This window comes from Calliopsis andreniformis, chromosome 5 (assembly GCF_051401765.1).
Source record: "Calliopsis andreniformis isolate RMS-2024a chromosome 5, iyCalAndr_principal, whole genome shotgun sequence".
Taxonomy (NCBI): domain Eukaryota; kingdom Metazoa; phylum Arthropoda; class Insecta; order Hymenoptera; family Andrenidae; genus Calliopsis; species Calliopsis andreniformis.
In genome coordinates, this window is record NC_135066.1 from 89,798 (window position 1) to 116,801 (window position 27,004).

The window sequence follows — 27,004 nt, forward strand, 5'->3', positions numbered from 1 at the left end:
GAGTAGATATTACTGTTCGTTCCGCTTTAACAGTCTTCTAGTTCTGAAGCCGCGAAAACTCGCTTGAATTTTCGTTGCTGCAGCTTGGGCCATTTGCTGCCTCTTTCGTACCAAAAAACCACGCACTTGAGCCTGGATCTTCGTTGCCGACTTCTCTTCCAACAATTCTCTCATTACATTTTCATTTTTCACAATCGAAGATCGTTCCTTCGTCTTCTCCACCTTCACCGCTTTCTCTTCCATCAAACGTCCTTTCCACTGTTGATCGCACCTACGATCAACCGTATCGAACGACTTTGCCTTCGAGTCTTTGTTTAATTCTTTTAATTGCTTACGTACACGGTAACCTCGAAAATTAGCTTGAATTTTAGTTGCCGCTATACTCGCTTTTGCCATGTCCTCGTTCTCGTTGTTATCCCGCAGCATGACGAATCCAGTCGCACATAACTCGACGTTCTTTGATTGTTCCCTGAATTCGCCGATCGCTTTATCTTTAGTTTTATCTCATTTTTCGAAATACATACTGTCGATACTTTGTCGGCGTTCTTCCGATCAATCACTTCACTTGACTTTTTTTTAAGCCTTTCTTAGTAATCAAGAAACAAAGATGTCTTGCAAGCACGCACTCCCCTGTTGCCGTTAAAGTTTCACATGTTTGTAACGTTAGTCGAAACTATGTACTTTAATTGCCGTTACGTACGCTCAAAAAAATCTTTGAGAAGTACAAAACGAACGACCGCTATCGTGCTTTTTCTTAAAAGTTGAATTAATAATACCCTCGGTGCAAAATAACATCTAATAGTGCTATTTCGTAGAAGAGATTGTTAAAGCGTGAGTGCACATACATAAATATGCATACGAGACTGTATGGTAATCGTGTAACTCGCGTCGAAAATACGTAACCCCTCCTTGCTTACTTATTCGCTTGCGTTCGCGCATGCGTTTTCGATTTAGCTTTTCAACTGGTTGGTCGCTGGTCGGTGGTCGGTCAATCGACCATTCTACGATACGATCGCATCGTACTTTATTTCGCGTTAGTTCTTCCGCTTGCTTCCGCTTTCCAAACCAGAATGAAAGCATTCTCGGGCATCTTTGAGAGAGACACGTTTAACTAATTGTAAGAAAGGCTAGTTAAGATTATTGACGAGTTATTAGTACTGAAACTGTCACTTACTTATCTCTAACATGTTTTTTACCATGTTCGGGACAGATCCGTAAGACGGTATTTTAGAACTACATATATCGATAAGTAAAATTGTACATAAAACAGTAACAAGGACGACAACTGACGTCGCCATAAATTAAGAATTACTTCGCTATAAGTACGAGGAATTATAATTAGATACCGGAAACATTTCAAACCTGAAATAATCCATGTAAAAATGTAAACGTAGCGATTAATTATCAAAAATATAGCTACACTGTGACGTGATTCGGTCACATCGATATATTTTCACAGAAAACGAGTTTTTACTCGAGCGGACCAGACAGACGAGACCAGATCAGATTAAGGTGTATCCAGCAGTATCCAGGGAGATGATCCACGGTCTGAAGAGTCTTTTCAGAGGATCGTCACGTCACGATCATTCTCTTCCACAGCATCGCGACCGCGACAGTGGCTTCGGAATCATTGTACTAGCTTTTGGTTTACATTTACACCTTACACCCGATCATCCTTGGTCATTGGACATTCTCGGCTACTGATCATTCTTGACCATTGTAAATTGCTTACCTTTGGTTAAAAGTCAACGACGAATTTACTAACCTTACCGACTTTAATGGTTGAGTTTTATGTGATTTCCAATATCATCGTTAATAATCGCAGAGGGCGTAGAAAAGCTAATTGTTTTTCTCCAAGTCGATATTGCAGACTATATGGTACAAAACCTCATGAAGTGATAGGTCTATCGGCTATCCTGGCTTACCCTGTACATATGGATCTTTAATGACACTATTGTTGCAATTGTTCTTAATTTGACACACGCGGGCGCGCGCGCGCGTAAGTATCAAGTCTAACCTCTATGAGAATTGAAGATCTGAATGCATATGTTGGTAAATATATTGGTTGTTTAAAGAGAACGTTTTAAAATCAATAAACAAATATGGATTCTTTGATGGATTTAGATTTATATGAATTAATCGGTGTAACACAAACAGCCTCGACACAGGAGGTAAGAAATCTTCTCATTCTGAAACATGATACGACATAAAACTGACTTGATTGAAACGTACGTGGAAACATTTAATGTTGGTTTCTTAATGTTTTGATATCGTTCCAGATAAAAAAAGCGTATCGTAAGAAAGCTCTGTCGTGTCATCCTGACAAAAATCCAAACAATCCTAAAGCAACTGAATTATTTCATGAATTGTCGCGAGCATTGGAAATCCTGACGGATGCATCTGCTCGGGTATAGTTAATTTGTATACTTATTATTGTGATAATACATTTATATTTATACGTATTTTTCAAGTTTTTTGTTACTAATAATATTTCATTCTATTAAAATAAGGCAGCTTACGATAAAGTTATTAATGCTAAGCATCAGGCAGCATTAAGGGTAAAAGAATTTGATGCGAAACGTAAAAGGTTGAAAGAAGACTTGGAAGCACGGGAAGATGCTTATAAAAAATCCTTAAATTTACAACATTCCAACAAAAGCGATAAGGATAAATTACGAGTACGTTTTCTCCTCCCTTGTTACAGTTTACAATAATGTGGAAATATTGTTTGTTCTTACTTGTGCATTCTAGGCTGAAATAGAACGCTTACAGAGAGAAGGATCGAAACAAGTAGAGGAAGAAATAGCATTTATGACAAAAAAGATACAAGAACAATCAAAGGGTCTCCATAGAGAATCTGAAATTGAAAATGATTCTTATAAAATAAAAATAAAATGGAAATCTGATAAAAATAATTTTAATAATGATATATATGATTACAGTACGTTGCATAGAATTTTATCAAAGGTACAAGATTATTACGTTCATATTAAGCCTTAAGGTACCATTGTTCATGGAAGTACTTGTTTTCAGTATGGTGATGTTGCAACTCTTGTTATATCGCCTACAAAAGAAGGCAGGGCATTGGTAGAATACCGACGCAGAAGCGAAGCGGTACGTGAATGTATAAGACAGTAGCTAAAATATCTTATTCGAGAATGCAGTAAAGTTATTCTGTTTAATAGGAAATGGCTTTGAACACAGAAGTCGGTTTAGCGCAACATCCATTGAAACTTCAAAAATTATGGAATACATCGACACAATCAAATTTTACCAATGAAAGATCAGCTTACAATGTAAGTTATAATAAATGAACGTCATATGTGGCCAAAATAACATGGATAAAATAATAATAAAATATTATCATTTCTCTTCTCAATCAGTTCATATCTTTTAACACGTAAATAGATATGTATTGAATGTAAACATTGTATTTCAGATGCATCGAAACGAGACACTTGATGCAGACTTCGAGCGTTCAGTGTTGGATAATCTAAGAAGAGCAGAAGAAAAGAAAAGATCATTAAAAGAGCAAACTCAAAATTAGAATAAGTCATTTGACTGGCAATATTTGTACCAGTTAATAATGTTTTACCGACATTCTTCATTCAGATGGTTACGAGAATGTACCTGAATATCTCAGTGTTATAGTATTAAGTCGTTCCATAAGTAATATTTTCCATTTCACATTTTGGCTCGGGGCGTACAAATTTGTATAAGAAGGGGTTGAAATACTACTTGGAAGATGCGAAATTACTACAACAAAATAATACCCTGAATGTCAGTAATTAAATATAATTATAAACATTAATTTTTTAGAAGGGGAATAATATTCAGTAACATTTGTGGAATGACCTAATAATGTGTATACATGTATGTAATCGAGAAGTAAATTCTCGAGACGTGATTGCGCTTAACATGCGTAACGCTTAGAGGAACTCTGTTAATAAAACCACAGAACCGATCGTTCAGATGTGTAATTAAGCTAAAAGCTTGTGTTACAGTTTATTGATAAAATGGTTACTTCAGGTTAAGATAATATCCTTTTGTTCCTTATGTTTTTTCTGTTTCTTCGTTTCTGCTTCCTCGATAGGGGCTGGCTTGACGAATGGAATTTCGTGTTCATATTCTGTTGGCATAAATTGCGCGAGAACTTTTGGTACTTTGATACCGGTATCGGTTTGATGTACTTCCAAAATCGCACATATAACACGAGTTACGGCACACATTGTTGCATTGAGCATGTGAACATAATCTGTATTAGTGTTCATCTTTTTAGTTTGACCGTATCTGAAACATATTAAAATAATAATTTTGCTCATGTAATAGTTCGAACGATACACATATGAACAGTGGCATCTACGATAAGAAATTAAATTTAAAGTATAAAACCAATATTCATGGTATAATCTTATTACCTGACCAATAAACGTCTCGCTTGATAATCTAAACAATTGCTACAAGATACAAGTTCACGAAAAGCACCCGATCCTGGAAACCATGCTTCCAAATCTAATTTCTTTGAAGCTGCATTATTCAATGCACCTGATACTATATTCACTATACGATAAGGAATTTCCAAAGCTTTGTAGAATTCTTCTGCGTTTGTAATCATTTCTTCCATCATCTGCCAAGATTTACCATCGTATGGCGATGTTAGGCAAAACTGCTCCACCTGTTATATCCATACATATTTGTAACTAAGTTTATATTATGTATCCGTGAAATCTATTAAAAACACATTTGGAATTACTTTCTCAAATTGATGAACTCTAAAAATGCCTCTTGTATCGCGTCCATGAGATCCAACTTCTTGCCTGAAACATGTAGACAACCCTGCATATTTAATTGGTAGGGTATTCTCAGGAATCCATTCGTTTCTATGAAAAGCAGCTATTGGTTGTTCAGATGTAGCGATTAAATATTTCTCTTCAATTTCTTTATCTTCGCTGCGTTCTGTGCCCTTACCGATCACCTAGCCAAACAAAATACGACAGCTCAAAATATAAGTTATTATTAATCTATAAAGAAATAGTCATAACTGTATTTATTGATTCTATACCTTATACAGTTCTTCGTCAAACTGAGATAACTGTGCTACTTCCTGCATAACATCTTTACGCATAAAGAAAGGCGTATAAAGTGGTTTATAACCTTTTGCGAACAACTGCCTTAGGGCAAATTGTATCAAAGCGTGTTGAAGAAAAATAGCTGGCCCTACTAAAAAATATCCTCGTCCACCGGAAATATTACTACCACGTTCTCCATCTAATCCATCAATCATATGTATCAGGTCAACATGAGAATATTTTTTCTTCTGTATGCAATCACCATAGGTTCTTTCAACCTAGAATTCGCATCAACATAGTGATCGATGTATAAAGCTTCTAAGGATAGACGATTACTTACATACCTTGTTTTCTTCTTCATCATTGCTGATTGGTACAGACTCGTGTAAAAAGTTTCCTATTTCTTTCAAAGCACGGTTTCTCTCTAATTCGGTAGAGACTAAATTTTTATCGTTTTCTCGAATAGCATCATCGATGCAACTACGAACAGTTTTGATCTGCGTGACTGTTAATGGTTTTAGGTTAGCAAGCACTAAATTTTCCAAAGTTTCAAGAATATTTTGTGGGACAGTATCGTCGCTACCCACTTCTTCTTTTCTTTTCATTCTCTCTCCAATCTCTTTACTGCATACATTTTTCAATTTATTCAAATTGTCGGCTTTATGTCGCAGCTGTCGCCAAATTTTATCCTTTTCGATAACTGTGTCTACTAAATCTACATTTTTGAACCGTTTCTTTTGATTTTCTCGTACTTTATTTGGATCAAAACCTTTATCTTTTCGAAAGAGATCTAAATCCAGAACCATAATTAATATTATAAATTGTATGAAATGTTTAAGAAAATTTACAGCTTATATGGAAATACACGTGGATGGATACTTCAAATTCCTAGGAACGAGGAACGAATGAGAGTCTGTTGCTGTGTTCGCATCCGTCCGTAGTTCATACGCGACTTGACGTGACTATTGCCAATAATCGCTATCGTACTATAGTACCATCACTGATCTATGTCATTATACAATACATAGAACTGGATACAGTTAGGAGACAGGAGGGCTTCAGTTCTGAGACCAATAAGTTTGCGTCATTTTATAAGAATACACCATGCGCGATGCAAGTGGAGGGACAGAGTATTAAGTATTTCTAATTCACGTATACACTTGTAACATTAGTTCTAGCTAATTTTTTGCGAAATAATAATGCACATGGCTTAAAAATGACATTTTCACTGATTTGTAATTCCTTCCTCATATTTTTGATCAGATACTGAAAATTATATGAAGAATGAGCATACATATGAATCGGTATAATTTAGTACCCTGCCCCTCCACTTGAGCCACGCATGGTATATTCTTACAAGATGGCGCAGATCAAACGCTTTCAGCTGGCTAAGCCCTACATTGCATCTACAGTCATACGTACAGATCGGTGACTTGCACCTTGTATGTATGTACATACACACCTACATACATATACTCTGTATACACGTACTACAAGCGCCACCGCGAATCTTCCAACTCACCATTTTCCGTTTATCGTTCTCTGACGTTTATCGACCAATGCTGTCACATAGTGGTACCTGATAGTACGATAGTATATCTACCATGATGCATATATGTAATATGTATGTATGTATGTATGTACATATGTGTGTATAGTATGGTATATATATTTGATATTGTATATACTTGCAATTAACTAGTATCTATTAGTGTACGAAATAGTCTACTAGTATACGAAACTATATTTCGTATTATCATTATTATTATTATTATTATTATTATTATTATTATTATTATTATTATTATTACTATTATTAGATAGACTAATTAAAAGAATTTATAATACAAATTCAGCGAGAGAAGATATGAAATTATATAGAAATATAACAAAATGAATTTTTATATTTGTAAATTTGAGATAAGTTACATTTATTAATGAGAAAAACATTGTGATTTGTATATAGTACGTATAATATCCATCTGGCAACATTGCGCATGCGCATTAGTCAAGTTGGTAGAAAAAAAGATTGAGGAAGTAGAATACGCCACGATATGTACCGATAACGTTCAAATTTCTTACTCGAAGGAACAGTCATTGTACGAAGAATAATGTTGTAAGTTGATCACAATGAACGGAAAATCAGGTATAGTGTAGACAGAAAGAACGTGGATTTGATTAGTCAGGTTAGTAATAAATATGACGTAAAATTTTGGTGATTGCCGACATAACCTATTGTGCTTGTCAATCACTTAGGAATCACGTAGGTTATTTTGAATAAAAAAAACCGTGCGATTCACGAAATCGTGTTATGGAACGGAATCTGTCGATGGAATCAATAAAAACGAATTAGATTGTTTGCTCAGTGACAGATAATGTATGTTGATCTACACAAAATACTTATTATTACTTTCCTCCATCTTTCTTCTTTCCCATGATCAGAGTCATTTGTTCGTCAATAATAAATGAAAATAATCAAATTGACAATGAAAATAAGAAATCGTACATTTATAATTATGTTTGTTTCAGATACGGTATAGTAATAAACATTCCAACAAACATTGGGGCATATTTAATAGAGAATTTATACGGCATATATAAAATCTATATATAAAAGCCCTACAACTAAAAGGCATACAACTCGACGCTAGATCGGTGAGTTCCAACACAAAATATTGCTTGGTAGTACGGCGGACACTCAAAGCCAACTAACCATGTCTGTACAAAGTGTTGCTCTGGCATCTCTCACGGCCACCTATACCGACTCGGAGGGCGAAGACGGGGTGGAAGACGACCTTCAGGAGAATTCGAACACTCCCCAGGGGGCCGCCCCGCATAATGCCCAAGTCGGTCAGCCCCAGGCTTTCACCAGTCCCAAATCTGGCAGATCAGCCTCAAATAGTCCTGTCGTTGTTCCCAGCGTCGGCGGCAAGTCTAGTAACGATTTGTCGAACGCGCCCACCTTAGTGACAGATGTAACGTCTAAGGTGCAGAGATTGGTTTCGTACTTTGATGACACGATAGTCTCCGATGACGAGGGAGTGATGCAGACACTGGTCGATGGACAGCCTTCTGAGAATGGAAGGCCTTCCTCGATTACGGAACGCTCTCCCTCTTGTCAAGGAGAATTAGTTTCAGATGGCGAGGTCGATCCGTATGGCGTGACTATACCACCAGAACCACCAGGACAATGTCCCGTGGAGTTACAGGAAAAAATAACTAAACTTTTTAGGAAAATGGAGAGTGGCGGTTTGGATATGAACAAAGTTATACAACAAAGAAAGGATTTCAGAAATCCCTCAATTTATGAAAAACTCATTCAGTTTTGTAGCATCAACGAATTGGGCACCAATTATCCTCCTGACAGATTCGATCCATTTAAGTGGGGTAAAGATTCTTATTACGAGGAACTTGCCAAGGTTCAGAAAGCCGAAATGGATAAACTTGAAAAAGCTAGAAAAGAAAAAACAAAGATCGAAATTGTTTCCGGTACAGCCAAGCGTCCCAATAGTTCTAGCGCGATCGAAGACGATGCTAAGAAAAGAAAAAGTAAATGGGATCAAGTGGCAACGGGAGCCACTGCTTCGGTAAAGCCTACAGTTTTACTTTCTCAGCCGACTCTTACTACTTTAACGTCGTCCGCGACCGGCACCAAAGCAACGGTAATATCGGCTTTTGGATCTTTACCAAAGAAAAGACTGTAACATATTGTGTAAATCATTTGTAAATATCACTTCTAAACGAAGCAACATTTCATCTATCATTTCAACTATTGTACAAACGCGGAACAATGACGCATTTTGTGTGTGAACGCGCGTAGGCAATATGTTATTTTATATACATATGACCATGTATATGTATATACGTACATACACACACACATACACACACACACACCCCACATCACCACGAGCCTGTTTTGTTCAATTTGACTACTAGTTCTTATCGATCGTTCATTTCATGTTCAATTTTTGTACGTACGCAACGTGTGCGAAGAATACTCGTATAAGGTTGCTCTAATAGTACAGTCACTGTTAAAGTAACGTACTTCTGGCGATACAACGAATCGCTAATTATTGTATATATATATATATAGATATTTTAAAAGATAGCAGGACAAGTGAAAATTAAAGAAGTATTTCATCGTGAAGTAGGAAAATGAGGATACGATAATAAGCTGAAACGTGTTATCAATTTTGCAAACTCGCTTCAGCCATATCTTCATCTTGTGAGCGTGTACGTACAGATGAACAATATTTTGGAAATATTTTCTTTAGGTTTGTTTGTAAATTGATGAGTATTAAGATACATAATGGTAAAATACGTATACTGTCATACATGCTGCTGCCATTGTAATAAATGTCCAGAACAATTCAATTTTCTTTCATTTAAATTGATATGCAGAAATTAGCATTACTTGTAATTATGATCTTTGAAGAATCATATTTATGTTTATTAAGTAAAGGTTAGGACTTATTTGATTACATGTAAATCTAAATAAATAATTTCTAGTTGTACTTTTATACAAAAAGTTTGTTTCCTTATAAGACCAATCTTGTATGAACGAAATCAGTGATAGTATGTAGACTAGTTGATGACTTTGTATTAATGAATGCGTATGCGATTACAATATAGTAAATTTGGACTGACATGATACATGTATTGTTGCATGTATATACGTACAACTACGCGGAGGAATATACCCTCTACCGTACAACTGTGGCAATTTCTCTATGTTACAATTAACATGAAAAAATGACATAAAAGATGGACAAATTTTACTTCGTATCTCCTGATTACAAATACCGCATCTGACATGGGACCTGCTAACTAAGTTCAGATAAGCCTTACTCGATGACTTCAGCTATAGTAGTTCTGGGGGCGAGAAACGATTATACTTCTTTCTTCCCCTCCTCTCTCAACTTTAATGTAACAAACCATCGCTCACATAAATTGAAATGACCCAAATTTCGTTTTCGTTCTTGTAGAAGTGTGTATTGCATCGAATGCGTATCGTATCAGGCAGTAGCACCGACGTTACTGTATTATTTGTACGATAACACAATCATATTTTTCGTTTCAGGAAATTAAATAACGTTTTTCATATTTCATACAAGAGTTGTTCAAATTAATGTTCAAATGATAAGCAACAATTTAAATCTCAAGTCGTGTTTCATTGTTACTTTTTACTTTTATAAAACATCAATTATCAAGTTGTTTCATTTAGTTCTTCGTCTTCCAAAATAGACGATATTCACACTTTGTATACTTACGGGACAACTCAAGATTCTGGCCGCATTCTCTGTCTCATTCAATGGCTCTCACGTAAGAAAGAGATAGAGAGTGTCGATGCGGCAGATTCGTGTGAGCTGAGTGTACATACAGATAAACATCCAAGGTAACGTACAGAACACATGTGAACACATTTACAATATATTATGTACAAAAGAATAATATAAATCGTTACGAAAACGAATATTATGTTAAATATTTGTTGCGTAAAATTTTCTAAAATTCTATTTATATGTTATTGTGTTATTTTCCATCAATTCCTTATAGCATTGGAAAAGTACCTTCTTCTTATCTTGCTATCGCGCAATCCACAAGTAAAAAAATAGTTTCACAAACATGAATTGACTCGTGGAAATCACACTGCTTACACTGGGCAGCATATCTTTTTTTCTTCCAATTACAGTTGTGCCTTCTTAATTGTTACAGGTCTATGATTTTATCCCCCTTAATTATTAAAGGAGATAAAATTGCACGAATTGCTAAATAAGTAATGGATCATTGTCCATTCCGTGAAGTTAATGTCAAGAAGTGATGAGGGTAAGCTGCGACAATTAAACAGAACGAAAATAGCGATTGTTAAGCAGACACTACTGTACTTGACCGTACCAACATCCTTCCACCCATATGAATCCGTTTTTTTTTTTTTTAATATTTTCTCTGGTATATCAATGAAGGTAACTACACCTCAACAATAATGCTCGTTTCTAATTGTCAGTGCAATATGTACTTTTGTTTAGAAACATACAAGAAATAATAATTTAAGATATATGTACATGCTTCTTCTTTTGAACATCACATAAAAATATATTATTTGAGAAGGCAGTATCGATAGAAGGCGATAGGATTTCTGACAATTTTATAATTATTCTCTACATCATTCACTAATATACTGTTTCACTTTGTTACATTTGTTCCTATCTCATTTTGTCAATAGCAGGACACAATAGAATGTCGAAAATGTAAAATCATGTAAAATGATTCAAGACTGATAGATTTCTAAAATTAAAAATTGCCTTTATTATGTGTTATTTAATAGAATGTCGTTTCGTGTCTTCATAAGACTACTGTCATCGTTAACTTTCAATTCAAGATTAGGAACGTAACTGCATGATAACGTTGTAGCCGATGTAAATCATCGTACTGTTTGTGCTTTATCAGACAGTTGTTGAACAGTTACACATGTAATATTTTAATAAATAGGCAGTCAAATTCGTACATACGTGACATTTGTTCTCTCTTTCTTTGTCTGGATTTCAATATCCACCATTCTAAAATATTCCCTACGAATGAATTTTTTATTCTGGATCACGAGTGAATCTAATACAGATTAATAACATCATAATAATATCAGAATGATATAGTGAAAATAATAATATTAACAACAACAATGGAATTTCAGTTAACTGAATCCATAGTACATAGGTACATATATACTTTATCGTGCATCTGTGATGATGTCACGATACTCTGTTACAATAATTTGAATTAACAAAAAATTTAATTTCAAAATGTACATACGTATACATATATGTATGTGTAGCTTAGCTTATCATAAATATGAATTTTATTCAACACACATACATTTCCAATATTATTTAAGCCTTTGTGTGAATAACAAAATTGAAAGGAATAGAACAGATGGAGATTGATATTGTTGAATGGAGAATTCAAAGTTCTTTTGTTTGACAGAAAAAAAATAAAAAGATTTTCTAAAAGACAAATTGAAGAGCAATCGGATGTTTCTGTTTTCGTTTTCTTTTTGTTAGTTTTGATTTAGCGCACACAAAAAAAAGAGCGATCAGAAACGATGATCAAATGGATAAAAGAAACAGAGCAGTGTCGCGATGTGGCATACAAACACGTTGAACTGTTGAAAATAGTAAACGTTCATCGTTATGATCAGACTGTTCTCATAGATAATTAATAAATATAGAAGTGCTATACTATGTGTGGCGAATATATGTATGTGTATCGAACGTATCGGCGAATTGGTATGTATAAAAGACGAAGAATATACAAACTGATATTACAAATTATATGTCTCGTTTAGATGGCGGTATCAAGTGGTCTGGTAATTTTGCAGGTAGATCATAACCTTCCAGTTTGACGTTAATTAAATGCATCGCCAAAGCAAATTCATCGGAATCCAAAAATCCATCCTTACCGATATCCGATAGATTCCAAATCTTACCGAGCACACTGTTTGGTAATTTTGATTTGACCATTTCCGATTTAGCAGCTGAAAATGCGTTAAAAGGGAATTAGATCGTCATGCTACTCTGCACAATAGAAAAGTATCGTACTTCAACGTTGTATTTGTGGTAGTAAATGAGACAAGAAAAAGCCCGTCTACGCTTAGTTAAGTGCAATCTTTTTTTACGTTGTACCCGTAATCACTATTATACATATGTATAGGCATAGCTGAGAATCTGATATAATGCAGGGAAGAAAAAGCGTATAAAATGAATTACCTGCTCCCGTAATCTTTCCATCACATGGGCCGAGTGTTTCGAAAATTGTATCATATTTGTATCTCTCTTTATTGACGATCCATTCTGGTTCTCCTGCTCCAGCGTCGATACCTTCTCCTCGTTTATACCCGAACGGGCTCACTTGGTCCTCGACACCTTCAAACGCACCCCCTATCATTGTTACCCAAAGTATCATAAGTTTCTTTAAATATCTGTTACGTTTTTGTGCAAAGAAACACAATCCTTTCTCACAACTATCTGAATTTGAATCTGAATGTTACAATCAGTATTTCTTATCAATAGTCGATGATAATTTGATTACCATGATTATCATCACTGTTTAAAAAGAATTAATTCTTTTTTCTTGAAAGATACGACAGTTCGTTCGTATCGAATCTGTCGGTGCTCATGAAATGAAAATTATTCCAGTGAATGAAATAATTTCCGTGAAACGCTAATTTAGGATATGTCGCACGAGTTTGCAGAGCAAGCGATAATACAGATAGATTACTCGCGAGTATATTCTTTTTCTGTTGTATAAAAATCTTCATATCATTCTTAGAAGTTATAAGTAAATAGAGAAAGGCACCTTTGACGAGTGAATCCGACGTTGTACCGATCTCTTCATGTGGTATCATAGCCATAAGTTTTGCGATGTCTTCGGCGAGCATTTTATCAACTACGTCTAATAATTTAGGTTTCAAAGAGTTGAACTTGTGAAAATCGTGATGCGCCAAACATTCTTGCATTTTTTTCAAATCTGGGAAATCACCAGGGGAAATTTGTTGTTCTTTCTGTATTTGATCGTAAATTTGACCTAAATTCTTTATAAGTTCCTTCTTTTTTGTTTCTTTGCGAAACACACTAGGTGTATCCTTTTTTAAAGCACTGATTATGTAAGCGTGTACCTACGAATCAACCGATATGCGACTAAAATTGATCGATTTTGTTTCGCAAACGACATTCTTGATAGGAAAAGATTGATACTGATCGGTTAACGCTAACGACCAGTTTTTATTCACTTACCTTTGCTAATCGTGCACGTTTAATCAAGTCATTAAGTTTTCTAAGTGCTGCATTTCTTGGTAAGGATTGCATGTCCTTAAATAAATCTTGCTCCTCATCTTCAAATAATCTGTAATAGGTTAAACCGTAACAAATACACGCGATAGAAGATTGAATGGTAGTTGAATATTTTTCATAATAAATAAAACGATATGTTTGTGTAAAATGGAAGAAACGATTTATGTACTTATATGCAGCCTATGTACATATGGTAACGATGTTTACAGATAAGGAGAACTCACCTCTTATTTACATCATATCTAAGAGGCTGATCCCAAAATGATCCAATATATACTCTGGCTACTTCTGGAGTTTGTAAAACTTTTCCTAGAGACCACATTAGTGCGCCATATACTCTCATAAGTTGTTGATGATCGATCATGTCAGCCTTATTGAGAACTATTCTGATTTTATCATCGTGACCACGTAATGCTTCTATGGATCTTCTAAACTCATCAGAAATATCGAGTTTATGTGCGTCAAATAACAATATGATTCTGTCTACTCGTTCCGCAAACCATTCCAAAACTCCGGTAAAGTCATAGCCTCTGTCCACCTAACGTAAGAAAAAGCAACCTCTAAGAAAATATACGCAGACGTTTTATAGTTAAAGGCGAAGAGGCAAAAGCATTCTGAGATATACTTACTCTTTGTTTCTCACCAGACAAGATGCCAGGCGTATCGACTATAGATATTCCTTTGAGAACAGGAGACGCGACCGTAGAACATTGGAATCTATTGAGGAATGCATTACCAAACTTGGAAAGGGGACGAAACTGTTTATTGGGATCAACTACTAAAGCATTTCCAGGAATCACGCCTTCTTTCTCATCGTACATAACTGCAATGAAGCGATCTGTCGTTGGTTCAGGACCGATTCTTATGCCGGGGAAATCTCGTTCTAGCAAATACTTGATGAAAGTAGTTTTGCCAGTAGAGTATTGACCCACCAACAGAATCATAGGTTTAGCATCAAAATCTGGGTCATCCAATTGGGGTGAATGGAAATCATGAAACTGATAATGCTGCTCGAGAGGCAGCAATTTAGATTTGTATATTGTTTTAAGACCTTCCGTAACATTTTCAAAGAGATCTTGTCTACCGCCTTCTTCCCGCCTCAACCAACTGAACATCTCGCGTTAGAATCAATAGACGATCCTGTAGACAAATGAGAAATAAATACAATAGATACATAAATTATTATTCGAATAATCCTACGTGTCTTTCTTCTCTATAGAAGATAATAGATGGTAGAAGATTTATTCTATACTATGACTTCAACTTTGATGCGCGATTAGAGAAGGCTAGGATGACGTAGACGCGTTAGAAATTACACGTCGACTTGCGCCAAGATCGAATCGTAAAATGTTTTTTTGTCCAATGAATCGAACCTTCGGACAAATCAACAATAGAAAATGAGTAAACTGAGTAAATAAAAGGAAAACATATTGCAGAAGCATGATCGAAAAAGTGAAAAGATGAAACTAAAAGAAAGCTAACCTCTTTGGTTAAATCCAGTGGAACAAAAATAGAAGAATGAATGCGATTGGGCACTATCATACGGTAGGATTGACAGCGCATGCAACTCTTTTGCTGGGACGTACAACGATAACGTTACTTGACGCACTGGATACTGATAATGGGAGAACTATCTATGTGTCTATATATATATATATATATGATGAAAATCTAAAAAAGTGATCGTTTGTTTCCCGGACACATTTGATCGATAAACGAGAATCGTTATTTAATTATCGATCGGTTCCCGTTGATCACAAAAAAACGAATATAGGTAGTCGCGACCATTGAGCGGATCACGTCGTGGACAAGCTCGTACTCGACTGATTCCATTACGCATCCCGATTCTCCTTCTTTTCCTCCACTACCGTCAGGCCACCGCCGGTCACCACTACCACTACATTCTTTCCCCCTCCCCACCTTCTTTCCCAACACTATTTTATCACTTTATTTCTTTATCCTGTGAATTGCGAACTGTGAGTTACATATTTTTGTGTGTGTGCGCGTGTGTGGCGTCTCATCGTACATACTCTTTTTCGCTCTGACATTTATTCTTTCATCCGATTGTGAGAAAACTCATTAGACCGCGAAAAATGGAACGCAAAGCGAGAACAAAATTTCCCGCGATTGTCGAATACTTGCGAACTCTACATATTCGATTCAATAAAAATAGAATTGAATTGACATTCGAGTCACGAATTATCGTGTTTTCCAAAATCATGTGATTCATTATGAGTGTCCATCAGCGAAGAATTTTTAACGCATAGGATAAAACGATTGATTACGTTTGCAGTCCATAGACATCAACTAATTGAGTATAATTGTACGCACGTATGTATGTTAATAGGAATGTTACAACACGAGACATATGTATATGTATGTAGATTCGTTTAATTCGGTTACATCACTTTGTAGTGTCACGTTATCGTCAAATATCTGTTTCTGGATGTTATTTTTTATTTGTATACGCGATCTTCGGTTCCAAAATTCTGTCTGTTTGAATGAGAACGTTTTTCGTTTATATTGAGCGGTACACCCGCCTAGCGTTATCTTTAGTCGAGAATACTATACATGTATTATGTACTTACATATGTGCAACAACGATAGATTAAGAATACCCTTATTGTATCTATTTACTTTTCTACAATCTACAACAACTAAAGGGAGACAGTGAACTGAGAGAGGAAACCGGATCGAACGATAGTTTTGCAGGTACATGTATGTAAGTATTTATTAATATCCCTGAATGATACGTCTTTGTACTTTTGGAAGCATGCACATGTACATATGACATCCATGCGTAGATATACATATTAGTAAAGTAATTGCATCGATAATTATCGTTTGAAACGCTTAAGATAGTTTAATCGCTTGAAGTGCTTGAAACTGTTCAATGATAGTGGAAGGTAGGTACTAGTATCTACTTATTCGAAGAGCGATATGGACATTACGTATCTCGGTTGATGACGTTTAATCGACGTTCGCGTATCTTCCGCTCGAGTATTTGAATTCAACGGAAAGACTGTTCGCAATAATCGTTCTCGTATTGCGTAACGAGACGTGCAAAACATTCAGTATCATTTTGTTGCGTAAGCAACGCGGACACATCCTGGTTAAACGATTTTGTGCCAATTTAGTAATCTTAACCAGCTTCGCTCGAATTAAAATTGATTCATATGACACGCGCGGTATGCGACGTGCGGAGTACGGTACACGGTATTCGTACAACTGTGCTCCATTCAACGCGCGCAATTCAAGGTGTTCAGTTCATTGGTTGTTCGTTGAAAAATTTCAAACAATCTCAAATACGTAGAGTCAAAATAAAATGTTTGCGAACGTAATGCGCGATAGATGTGCGTTTGTGGTTTTGAAAAATACGTGTACGTACTTAAATATCTACATAGATAAAAAACTGTATCGGGAAGATGCAAATAAAGTAGTGAACAATGGTTATAAGAGACATTCCTGATCCCAGTCTTCGGGTAGCACAGCTTTCCATAGATTCGTTAAATTTCCAAGTAAACAGGGCGTGTTACAATTTGGTATTTGCATAGAATGCGAAGTAAATTCGTCCGTATCGTTTAGATACACCAGCTAAAAAAATGGAAGAATAATAGAAGGAAAACATTGTTAATGGGAATAAAAACGTAAGGCAATATGTGTGTGTATGTACATAGTATGTAGGTAGCTAATATAGATATACAGTACGCATGTATGTACCTTTACTTCCATATCGTCTGCGACATCAGGTATGGCGTGGAGCTGGAAGACGAGCGTTGTACCGTATTTCGGTTTCAAAGACTCGCTTGTAAACCCTATCGTTCTTAATAAATTGACTAGAGTTATGTCATGTGCGGAATAGAAATAGGCTCGTCTCGTATCGTTGCGGTTTGCGAAGGCCTGCATGTGCTGCAAGATTTCTTTGAGCAACGGTCCTGAGTGAAAAGAATTCTCTTTTACTAAAGAAATATGTATCACCTGCTTGGGGAATAGAGTCGTAAGCTTACACAGTTTACAGCTTACAGCTGACGAACACCGATTCGTTGCTACGACTTGTCTTTAGCCTTTAGCGACCGTTAGAACAATTGTTAGTACGTGTAGATATGTAAATAGATTTGTAAGTACTTCTAACATGTTGCGTCATGATATAGGTCGTTAGGAAGAATCCGTAAATTGCATTTGATAGGTACGTATGCGGATATAAGTAGGTAACTTACCTCCACGCAGTCGTTGCTGTAACGTGTTACTGGTAAATATAGCCAAACTGCGAGCGGCGATTTCACGCATTTCTCGATTATAGTATTTACTTGTCCACGCGGGTAACTTTAGACCGTTTTGTTCTTCGATTTCGAATATATTGTAGAGAAGCTCAACGTCCGTGATGGTGGCGATCTTTTGTCCGGTATAGGCAGAAAGTTCTCGATAATAGTTCTCTGGAAGGGATTCCGGATGTGTAGATTCATTTGCATACGCTTCCTTTAACGCTTCGTTTAATCGCGGGCAGGGAGCCTTCACGACAATAATCTAAAAGCAGTGGTCGTTGTTTTTTCGGCGTATCGCTAATGCGGAATATCGATACGAACTTGAAATCATCGGCAGATATCGGCACCTTGTCTAACTGCCTTGGGGTAGAGTGAACAGGAACAGGCCGCCAGTTCAAGCCCGGAACAAAGATTTCATCGGAGGTTGGAGGATACAAAGCAGCCAGTAGTACCTGTGCCGACATTATACATCGATCCGCGTAGCTACTTTGTATCAAGGATAGCCTGCTTTCGTACTTTGGTCCAATGATCGAGCCGTATCTGTCGCGAATCCATCGGCCCACGTTGTACATCCGAACCATGCCTTCCTGCGGAATCAATCTATCTTTGAATCTATCGCTAGGTATTGCTATACTGTTACCGCGTTTCATTAGTGTACGTCGTATGTACGGTATAAGACTACGTATATATGTATGTATATATATATGTATTAACGAATTCACTTGAACTCTACAACCTTGGTTAATGATCCCCAACCACCTGGCCATTCGTAATTTTTGTACGGATCTTTCGGATAAGTCTCTGTAGGGGTTCGATCTCCGTGACGAAAAACCTATGAAATCGTTGACCGAATGAATCGGACGATTGAGACTGTTGTAAACTGTAAAGATTAAATATGTATCGTTAGGACGATAACTACTTACGAATATTGCTTGTCGTATGGAGCTTGTTTGCTCATGGCAGTCCGCGTTGCCGACCGCTACATACGCGAACAGTACAGAACCGATACAGACGCTGAGCATTATCACCATTATACGAATACTTAATTTTTCCCTTGTGACGTGACGATTATGATTCGGTCGATGTTCCGTTCTTCCATCCATTTATACACGGGTACATAGGTACGTACTTTATCTCTTTATCTTCAGATAAACCTACAGACTACACGTCGTTGTCGGTCCCAACTTCTGTCGACTACTAACACTCTCTACAGTCGATAAGAAGATCGTCACTTCTCGTGCCGCGTTTTCGATATCTCCTCGTTTTATTGGTAGCTGTGAGACGAGTTTACATAGCGTGACAACTTACCTCATCGACCATTAACCGTTGCGCGTTCTGCTACAGATGTATGTTCGTAAATAGTTATTTATGTAAATATGTGCTTGTATGATTCGAAATTCTCGGTTTCACGCGTTCGGCCAATATGTAAATATAAGTATGTCCGTTCTTGTACCACGCTGGTACGTGTAAGTACCTCCGCCGCGTCGCGTGACTAAACAACGATCGACTCTCGCTCGACCGGCTCGACTCTGACTCTCCGATAGTAGTACTACACAGGGCGCGTCGTAAGCGCTCAATAGCGTAACGTGTTCATCTTGGGCCCACGGTTCCGATTTCGATATCGATTTCGAACAAGGCAGGAATATAGAGTGGAAACATTAATAGATACACATATATCTCAGTGAGAGACTATTTCGGGACATGTGTTTCGATGATGGAAAATGAGCGACGCAAATATGCCAGTAAGTCGAAGTAGGTACAATTTATTCGCAATCATTCAAAGGTATTGCAAAAAGAAAAATGTGCCGCACACACATAGACCATATACTATACGTATTAACGCAACTTGTGTCCATGCATTTTTTTATTATCGAACTGATCGTTAGCTCTGTTACGTTACATTCGATACGTTCGTTTTTCTTAAAAAGGGGAACATAGCGAACACGTTTTCTGCTCGTATTCTCGCTAATGCCAAATATATGTGGTCGACACATGAACATTCATATAGGAATAAACAATTAATATATATTTGCGTGACAATAATGCGAAGACGCGATGACGCGTTTATACGATATAGGAATATGTATAGGTATTTGAACGCGAAGTGCGAAACAATAAATACAACTATCGGTAGTAATAGGTACAATATTCCTACGGTTCTTTTACTTTTATAACATTCGTATCATTGATTACGATGAATCGTTTGAAACGTTGTTGAAACGATAGGCTATATTCGATGAGAAAACATGCTTCGCATGCGTATGCATAACTGAATGGTAAATGAAATCTATTTAAAAAGTCATACGATTCAGTCACCGTGTTCTATTTTCTCTTTCATACACGAAAATTCATCTTTTGTGTAATCTTACATGATATGTAGGTATATATGTACCTACCGACTAGAATACACGGAGTACGTGGAACTTTGTCAAATTCAAGAGGAATAAAAAAGAATGCATTAGAAATGAACAGATGGGTACGCGGTGTATAATATGTAATAATAACTGTGTGCGCAGGGTACGTATAGCATAGATATACGCGCAGAGGGATAAAAAGATGCTCGATACGAGCGAAAAGATTGAAAAGATGGGTACGTAAATCTGGCGCGAGCAAGTAGCGCATAAAGGAAGGAAGAAAAACAATTTGGTTTACCACGAATGTACATAAAATGGTGTTTTGCGGGGAGCGAGCGCAAGAGGTCAAGATGCAGTAGATCAGGCGAAACGATGTCTTCTAGCCTAGGGTTGCTCAGAACGACGTCGTCGACCAGGTCCTCCGGCGTAATTCGCTGCCGCTAATCCCATCAAATGTTTTGCAGCTTGCGAACCGCTGAAACCACGGCTCAAACCTAAATCCAAACCTCGTTTGTTGCTGCAAGGGGAATACAGACCGAATAAATATGTAAGTATCCTGATGAAACTACCTACATATTCCAATATACGTATTTCTAATCGGTCTTATTTACTTCTCGACTTCTGGATTGCGCATTATAGTATGCCCGAGCCTAGCAATTATCTCCATTAAAGCTTCTGGATCTTCTTCATCGAACTGGCTCCAATAACTCTGTTGCCTATGAAGGAATTCTTGGTTAAGATCTGTAGAAACGTACATCAAAATGTTCGCTTTCGTTTTCGCTGCTTCGTTAACTACTTGTACGATAGACTGATTTTTATCCGTCACGAAATTGACGATTGTTTTATGAATTACTCGCAATTTAAACGGATGGACGACGCACGACGCGCAACGCAACGTTCATGCCTCGATCGAACTTATAACTTCTCCATTAATATGCATGGCTCTGGAAAGGACGAATCGTAACAATAGAACAGCTTTTATTTTCAGATAGGAGGAACCATTCTGATTAAACGACGTCTCTCGTCAAATGGAACTGGGTTAAACTTTCCGACGTAGCCAGATGCGCCTTCGCATTTCTCGGTCAATCGCGCTTGCTCATACTTTATCTTGTTTTCTCCTCTTTTGTTCTCATCTGCTTTTGGTTTGATTTGGTTTCATTTGGTTTCGTCTCGTCTCGTCTCGTCTCGTCTCGTCTCGTCTCGTCTCGTCTCGTCTCGTGCCATCATGATCGCAGTTGTTAATGATACGCAAAACTCTGTACCATAATAAACAAGATAACGTATCCATAACAGAATTATAAAATAAATTTAAATTATAACCTTGGGTAACATTTCTTCAATAGTACCTAACTGCCAATGCATGTAACACCGTTTCGTTATGCGATTACTTTTCTATTTGGTAGTTTCAACTTTTCCTAGTTTATATTTCTCGGAATCGAAGCTCGAACTGTGAAGGATAGCGAATGAACTTTAAACGTAACGAATAAAACTCACGGTGCGGCATTTGCTGAAGAAATCGATGCTACGATAAGGCTAAGAATCGTTAGAAAAACGCACAACGATATTATTCTTTGCTGCATCTTCGTGATGGATTTTTCAGATCTGGAACAGAAAGGAAACACACGAGTAGATAAGCAAATGTTATACATTTGCTTCCTGTCCTAAATGATATTAGAAAATTGTGTCGAAAATTTTCCAGTAAAATTGTCAGTTTGTACAATGTACCATTGAGAAAAATTGTTTCCGTGTAAATGACAGTTTCGAAGGAAAATGCAATATCGTGGAAAATGTGTTCACCTTTTTGCGAAGGAAAGCGAGAAAATGTACGTAGGCATACGAACATAGGAGGAAGGGAAGAAGAAGAAACAAAAGGAGAAGGAGAAAGGAAACAGGAAGTACCGATTATGTTGCCTCTCTTCTTTCAAAGATCCGAGAAGAAGGTTCGCATGTTCAACTGAAGCGACTAACAAACTATTCAGGCGGCTACGTAGAAAGAGAAAAGCGGTGAGCGACCATGTTTTAGCACGTTTCTGTATCGCGTTCTTATACTTTGAGACGTTTTCCTATAATCCAGAAACGCCGGGATAACGATTCTTAACATCTTTTTATACGGTTTCTTTCCTTTTTCTGTCTCTTGACATTTTCTCAAGAGACTTACAGTTCCCAGTTATCACTGATGTAAAAGTAAGTTTTTGGGCGTTTTAGTTGTTGTTATGAGTACATACTTAAGCAGGAGCACAAAATTTGTTGTGCACTTTGAATTATAGCTTCTTAATTTCTCTAATTTAAACTAGATATGTATGTATGTACATATCTACTTTATTGAAAGACAATCACAAATCGCTTTGAGCGTGTCGATCTGTCGTACACGAAATAATCGCATTTATCTTAGTCGATAACTGGATATTCAGAAACTTCGCACTTTCGTATTGATTGAAAACTCTTTGAATACGTTGCTCATCGATTGTACCTTCTATAATCAATAGAAGTACTTTCTATAATCATATAATCTTCGTGTATTTAAGGATCATATGTATGAACGTATGAATAAAAGAAAAAAATTTTCTCCGTAGATAGATATATTTCCCACTATCACTTTTTGTTCTTTTCTACACACTTACTACGTGTACATTGTTTCAAATGTATGTTGAAAATATTTAGTTGGTACATGAAGGCTAAGCGGAATATTCAGACCAACGGAGAACGCTCGAAATGATTGTTGAGAAGACGAAGCACGGTTGAACGAGCAGAAACCTCATCTGCGGAGAGGCAACGTTTCCTTCGTTTCCATCCTCCATTTTCTATCGTTTCCTGTCCTCCGTATTCAGTTTTCCGTTTCCCATTTTCCATTTTCCGTTCCTCATTTTCTGTTTTCCGCCTTACCACCATCGTACTCGAGTTGGGTACGACCGATACAGATGCCAGAAACGCGCTGGCAACGAAGTGGCTAGGATTAATCTATCTTAAACAAGTTTCGTTTCTCTATGTACCTCCATACATATCTTTAGATTGTAGGAACCAAAGTGAATACTTTCTTCAAGTTCTTTTTTATCACCTTTTAGAAACCCTCGCATGACAAACAGTTAGAAGAGGAAAAAGAGACAGAAAGAAAGAATATTATGTTGAATATATCATTTGTATTGAACCTCTCGACACGTACTACAGGCCACAGGAATAGATTCACCGTCGAATTTAGATATCTGTAGGTACTGTAGAGGAAATTTTAAAACGATGAGCTGTTTTAGCTTGGAAACTACAGACTCTTACTTACTGTTACGTATACGGATCGAATTTTCACGACAAATTGAAACTTTACAGCGATAGATTTTCTTTGCAAAGGAAACATTTTCCAAGCATGCCACTTCCATCATTCTATAGTAAAGGTGTGGCGTGGCGCGGCGCGGCGGCGAATCGAATGTAGGAAACTGTTGAACGTGAGAATAAACTGGTCTGATAGCCATTTGACAGCTTTTGCACGTTTGCTAAATGAAATGAAAAAGATATGGACTTTCAGAAAAGGCAGAATGTATTCGAAACTTTGTTGCCTGTACCTAAATGTTATCCATCTTCGACTGGATTATCATTCCGACGTTAGAAAAAAGAACGCAGAACGATTTGCTTGGGCAATTGAATGTGATGCACATGTATGTACCACGAGTGATATTTCGTGGCTAACTGGCTTTTAAGGAGAAATCAACGATAGTTCGGAAGAGATACAAATGGTTTGCTTCTTCTACCGAGATTGGTCTTTAAATACCTATATATAGCAGGCAAACTAATTTCAACCTAGATAATTCAGAGCAATGCGTGATGTCTATTCGGTAAGAAAGAAATGAGATAGGATATACCTTCGTCAAAGATCTTCAAATATACATAGTCAGTCGACTCAAGTTTTCGGGTAGGGAGCTTACGTATTACGTAAAATATATGTATACGTAAAATTTCGCATTCTCGTTAGAACGAAACATGCAGGTATTGTTTATCGAACAACAGTGTATATCAATGTATATAATGTAACCGTTTAATTATCGTAACGCGAAAGTTTTTTTGTTATCGCCATGAAGAACAACGACGAGGATATGAAAAGAAATAGAGAGAAATACGAAGTCTCTTGTTCATTTGTCTTTACTATCCTGTATCTACGATACATTGTAAGCATACGTAACAAGAGAGGTATAATTTCCCTTTTCTAATTTCCATTTTCTGAGATTGTCAGATGATGCGAATCATAGTTGCCTCTAAGACACAGTTTGGATTTGCTCGACAAGCAGGAAAAGGTGGGTAAGAAGTAAAATTGAATGAATCGTACCGAAACGGAATGACGGAATGACGGAGTGACAGATAACGTTGCGAGGATCGCAACGACGATAGGATTTCTGAGAAATAACTTGACTTACCTGGATTCGTGTATCGCCTCTAAAGACAATTAAGAAAGTACTTCCGGGGAACTAGTTTCTTCCGTGACGGAAAGTGCAGCTCTGCGAATTCGAATCGTTCGTTGTCGGTTTATATAAGCGCGCGACTTTGCAGCACTCGTTTCATCCCTATCCCCACCATATTACACCTAAACATTCTCGACCAATCAAACGGATCCGCGTTCTACCCCATCCGAGCTTCCTACCACCATCCCTTCATATCGTCCTGGTAACCACCAACGAGACACGAGTGACGCGACACGAACGTGTTCACGTACGTATCACGCTCCATCATCGCTGAATCGCCACGGTGAACCACCATTGTCTTTCCTTTTTTCCGCTTCATTTCAATTCTACTTTGTACGCTCACATTATTAGCGGAGAACGAGAACCATTTGTTTGGTTGTTCGTTCGTTGAAACAGATTCCTTGAAATCGAAGAAATCACATACGTATTCCGATTATGCGGCGAAAGAACGGAGGCAAGAAAGGAGCAAAGGGCAATTTCGATTGCGTTTGACGGTAGATTCGACAGTGGTTACCCTCGATGTTCAACTGTAGCCTTATAATGTAAAGGTAAAGATGGAGAATTCGTGCATGAGAAATCATGGATATCGCTTATCGGTTAAACGAAAGCCATAATCCGTAATAATATCGACGTGTCGCGCAGAAACGGTGAGGGATGATGGGCTAATAAAATTAACCGTGCCGTTGGACAAACGTTTTCTCGAGTCTAAAAGAGGGAGACGAGTAGAGGAACGACGGAGCAAAGTCGAGAGAAAATACAAACTCGTTGGTCGTTAGTCACGTTTGATTCGTCGATAATTTCTTGGACGTGTACAGATACGATTGAACGAAGCTGTGTCCATTAAGCTTACAACCGTTGCTCCTGTTTGCGTTCTCACGGCAACGACCGCTTTTCTTTTTCCAACTTTAGCTTTTCCGGTATTTTAGCTCGATTCTCGCGAGGGACACGTACCTACTCGCGTGTTTGTTTGTCGCCATAAAAAATTAGGACGAACGATTTTCGACTACTCCAATAACGACAATGACAACAACAATAACAACAAGAGCGCCCAACGTCTAATAAACGTTCGACTTATTTGATAATTAATTGTTACCGAGCAGATACATACCTAACTATAGGGAAAGGAGAAATTTGATGACTTTGTCGACGAAAGAGGGAAAGGATAAAGAGGATGCCCGTTTGAGAGAATCAACCCTAGTTATTATTTTTCGATCACCTTCGGTTCGGTTAGGGCGTGAGCCCTTTTCGTCCATGACGGCGTAAACGTATCGTTACAGCAAATACTCTTGACCCTTGTGCTCATCTGGGTCGAGATGATGATCGTCTAGAAAGGGAAGGTTTGTAGAAAGGTGATGCAATCACGTGTGCCTACGCGTCCGTTCAATTCTACAGCTTGTCGCATCGTAGACAATCGCATCCGATCGAGCCTTTCACCGTGTCCTATCGACACGACAGTTAAAACTAGCCACTTAGATGGAAATATGTAACGCGATGAAGCCTCATCCTCTTTTTTCTCTTCCATTGACTCATACTCGTACTATTCGGAAGAATTCACGACTCGCCCTATTTAGCGTAGCACGGTGGTCATGACGTCTCTTCTTCAGGGCGCCGTCTACCACTGTCGGCATGCAAATCACCTAATACTCCATTTTAATAATGTCCCTCGAACGGTGCTGCTCCTACGAAACAAATGGTCCCGTCTCGAGCATAATACGTTATAAACGGCTTGATAAACTAGCGATCTAAGCGGTCGCGATATGAGATCAATGCGTGTGCGCTTTTATAGCTACTCAACTACCAAGTGAGTACTACGGCTCGATGAATCGTAGGCGTGTATTGTCTATCGTTTGCCGTAGTATTAATTGCAAAACTTCAAGTCCGAAAAACGAGAAGGAGAAAGAGAATACAAGCCGGGAGTACGATAGGAAACAGTGCCGGGGAAGAAGAGAACGAGTGGATGAAACGAAGAAAGAATCTCGTTGCTTGGCGGAATGAACCTTTTAATCGCTTCCGATTCTGTAAATTGGCTTA

General features: G+C 37.4%; 7 protein-coding genes and 1 long non-coding RNA gene across 17 annotated transcripts in view; 2 read left to right on the top strand and 6 right to left on the bottom strand.

Annotated features, from left to right (window-relative positions):
* Positions 1 to 9: 9 nt before the first annotated feature.
* Positions 10 to 794, bottom strand: LOC143179891 (uncharacterized). 2 transcript variants are annotated; one of them, XM_076379314.1, is made up of 2 exons: positions 340 to 794; positions 10 to 258 (listed from the first exon to the last, which is right to left on the bottom strand). In XM_076379314.1, the coding sequence occupies exons 1-2, from the start codon at positions 424 to 426 to the stop codon at positions 10 to 12; spliced, it is 336 nt and encodes a 111-aa protein (XP_076235429.1). In that variant the 5' UTR covers positions 427 to 794. The 2 variants fall into 2 exon arrangements, with proteins under 2 accessions (XP_076235429.1, XP_076235428.1); XM_076379313.1 differs by having other exon boundaries at positions 10 to 469; positions 525 to 789.
* On the bottom strand, positions 794 to 1,205 carry LOC143179894 (uncharacterized). Its single transcript, XR_013002036.1, has 2 exons — positions 1,175 to 1,205; positions 794 to 1,090 (listed from the first exon to the last, which is right to left on the bottom strand). It is a non-coding gene; the product is annotated as an uncharacterized LOC143179894 (long non-coding RNA).
* A 653-nt stretch (positions 1,206 to 1,858) lies between these two features.
* LOC143179887 (dnaJ homolog subfamily C member 17) lies at positions 1,859 to 3,991 on the top strand. Of its 2 annotated transcripts, none has more exons than XM_076379310.1 (8): positions 1,859 to 1,999; positions 2,076 to 2,171; positions 2,280 to 2,408; positions 2,511 to 2,678; positions 2,752 to 2,967; positions 3,034 to 3,114; positions 3,186 to 3,296; positions 3,440 to 3,991. In XM_076379310.1, the coding sequence occupies exons 2-8, from the start codon at positions 2,103 to 2,105 to the stop codon at positions 3,545 to 3,547; spliced, it is 882 nt and encodes a 293-aa protein (XP_076235425.1). In that variant the 5' UTR covers positions 1,859 to 1,999; positions 2,076 to 2,102; the 3' UTR covers positions 3,548 to 3,991. The 2 variants fall into 2 exon arrangements, with proteins under 2 accessions (XP_076235425.1, XP_076235424.1); XM_076379309.1 differs by having other exon boundaries at positions 1,994 to 2,052; positions 2,125 to 2,171.
* Positions 3,631 to 6,577, bottom strand: Serrs (Seryl-tRNA synthetase). Of its 4 annotated transcripts, none has more exons than XM_076379293.1 (6): positions 5,414 to 6,415; positions 5,063 to 5,347; positions 4,754 to 4,975; positions 4,419 to 4,675; positions 4,025 to 4,290; positions 3,631 to 3,756 (listed from the first exon to the last, which is right to left on the bottom strand). In XM_076379293.1, the coding sequence occupies exons 1-5, from the start codon at positions 5,873 to 5,875 to the stop codon at positions 4,026 to 4,028; spliced, it is 1,491 nt and encodes a 496-aa protein (XP_076235408.1). In that variant the 5' UTR covers positions 5,876 to 6,415; the 3' UTR covers positions 3,631 to 3,756; position 4,025. The 4 variants fall into 4 exon arrangements, with proteins under 4 accessions (XP_076235408.1, XP_076235409.1, XP_076235410.1 ...); XM_076379294.1 differs by lacking the exon at positions 3,631 to 3,756 and adding an exon at positions 6,532 to 6,577 and having other exon boundaries at positions 3,963 to 4,290; positions 5,414 to 5,859; XM_076379295.1 differs by lacking the exon at positions 3,631 to 3,756 and having other exon boundaries at positions 3,963 to 4,290; positions 5,414 to 5,859; positions 5,949 to 6,406.
* A 554-nt stretch (positions 6,578 to 7,131) lies between these two features.
* LOC143178693 (SAP30-binding protein) lies at positions 7,132 to 9,850 on the top strand. 2 transcript variants are annotated; one of them, XM_076377471.1, is made up of 2 exons: positions 7,132 to 7,255; positions 7,599 to 9,850. In XM_076377471.1, the coding sequence occupies exon 2, from the start codon at positions 7,784 to 7,786 to the stop codon at positions 8,771 to 8,773; it is 990 nt and encodes a 329-aa protein (XP_076233586.1). In that variant the 5' UTR covers positions 7,132 to 7,255; positions 7,599 to 7,783; the 3' UTR covers positions 8,774 to 9,850. The 2 variants fall into 2 exon arrangements, with proteins under 2 accessions (XP_076233586.1, XP_076233587.1); XM_076377472.1 differs by having other exon boundaries at positions 7,154 to 7,185.
* Positions 9,851 to 11,985: 2,135 nt separating this feature from the next.
* On the bottom strand, positions 11,986 to 16,520 carry LOC143178690 (EH domain-containing protein 1-like). 4 transcript variants are annotated; one of them, XM_076377466.1, is made up of 7 exons: positions 15,398 to 15,726; positions 14,545 to 15,055; positions 14,140 to 14,453; positions 13,859 to 13,967; positions 13,422 to 13,740; positions 12,833 to 12,988; positions 11,986 to 12,600 (listed from the first exon to the last, which is right to left on the bottom strand). In XM_076377466.1, the coding sequence occupies exons 2-7, from the start codon at positions 15,028 to 15,030 to the stop codon at positions 12,395 to 12,397; spliced, it is 1,590 nt and encodes a 529-aa protein (XP_076233581.1). In that variant the 5' UTR covers positions 15,031 to 15,055; positions 15,398 to 15,726; the 3' UTR covers positions 11,986 to 12,394. The 4 variants fall into 4 exon arrangements, with proteins under 4 accessions (XP_076233581.1, XP_076233580.1, XP_076233579.1 ...); XM_076377465.1 differs by lacking the exon at positions 15,398 to 15,726 and adding an exon at positions 16,504 to 16,520 and having other exon boundaries at positions 11,989 to 12,600; positions 12,833 to 13,003; XM_076377464.1 differs by having other exon boundaries at positions 11,989 to 12,600; positions 12,833 to 13,003.
* Positions 16,521 to 17,177: 657 nt separating this feature from the next.
* Positions 17,178 to 19,624, bottom strand: LOC143178692 (lysosomal acid phosphatase-like). Its single transcript, XM_076377470.1, has 7 exons — positions 19,486 to 19,624; positions 19,101 to 19,384; positions 18,914 to 19,009; positions 18,525 to 18,764; positions 18,133 to 18,439; positions 17,636 to 17,850; positions 17,178 to 17,509 (listed from the first exon to the last, which is right to left on the bottom strand). Exons 2-7 carry the CDS (start codon positions 19,278 to 19,280, stop codon positions 17,366 to 17,368), a joined length of 1,182 nt encoding a protein of 393 aa, XP_076233585.1. The 5' UTR covers positions 19,281 to 19,384; positions 19,486 to 19,624; the 3' UTR covers positions 17,178 to 17,365.
* Positions 19,625 to 20,907: 1,283 nt separating this feature from the next.
* Dh31 (diuretic hormone class 2) overlaps positions 20,908 to 27,004 on the bottom strand; it is a 48,184-nt gene continuing 42,087 nt past the window's right edge. Inside the window, exons 2-4 of the mRNA XM_076377474.1 lie at positions 22,026 to 22,133; positions 21,143 to 21,247; positions 20,908 to 21,048 (exon numbers count right to left, since the gene is read on the bottom strand). Coding sequence (XP_076233589.1) covers positions 20,916 to 21,048; positions 21,143 to 21,247; positions 22,026 to 22,133 — 346 coding nt within the window. The 3' untranslated portion in view covers positions 20,908 to 20,915. The remainder of the gene's footprint in view (positions 21,049 to 21,142; positions 21,248 to 22,025; positions 22,134 to 27,004) is intronic.

Coding starts and splice junctions, on each gene's coding strand:
- LOC143179891 (XM_076379313.1), bottom strand. CDS start 426: ATGCTGCGGGATAACAACGAGAACGAGGACATGGCAAAAGCGAGTATA.
- LOC143179887 (XM_076379309.1), top strand. CDS start 2,022: ATGAGAATTGAAGATCTGAATGCATATGTTG. Junction 3,115..3,185: donor ACCGACGCAGAAGCGAAGCG/GTACGTGAATGT, acceptor TCTGTTTAATAG/GAAATGGCTTTGAACACAGA. Junction 3,297..3,439: donor ATGAAAGATCAGCTTACAAT/GTAAGTTATAAT, acceptor ATTGTATTTCAG/ATGCATCGAAACGAGACACT.
- Serrs (XM_076379293.1), bottom strand. CDS start 5,875: ATGGTTCTGGATTTAGATCTCTTTCGAAAAGATAAAGGTTTTGATCCA. Junction 5,348..5,413: donor ATGATGAAGAAGAAAACAAG/GTATGTAAGTAA, acceptor TGCGAATTCTAG/GTTGAAAGAACCTATGGTGA. Junction 4,291..4,418: donor GCGAGACGTTTATTGGTCAG/GTAATAAGATTA, acceptor AATATGTTTCAG/ATACGGTCAAACTAAAAAGA.
- LOC143178693 (XM_076377471.1), top strand. CDS start 7,784: ATGTCTGTACAAAGTGTTGCTCTGGCATCTCTCACGGCCACCTATACC.
- LOC143178690 (XM_076377465.1), bottom strand. CDS start 15,030: ATGTTCAGTTGGTTGAGGCGGGAAGAAGGCGGTAGACAAGATCTCTTT. Junction 13,968..14,139: donor AGATATGATGTAAATAAGAG/GTGAGTTCTCCT, acceptor AACCTATTACAG/ATTATTTGAAGATGAGGAGC. Junction 12,601..12,832: donor TGGAAAGATTACGGGAGCAG/GTAATTCATTTT, acceptor ACGCATTTTCAG/CTGCTAAATCGGAAATGGTC.
- LOC143178692 (XM_076377470.1), bottom strand. CDS start 19,280: ATGGATGGAAGAACGGAACATCGACCGAATCATAATCGTCACGTCACA. Junction 17,851..18,132: donor ACAGCAACGACTGCGTGGAG/GTAAGTTACCTA, acceptor CTTTTCACTCAG/GACCGTTGCTCAAAGAAATC. Junction 17,510..17,635: donor CAGACGATATGGAAGTAAAG/GTACATACATGC, acceptor CCATTTTTTTAG/CTGGTGTATCTAAACGATAC.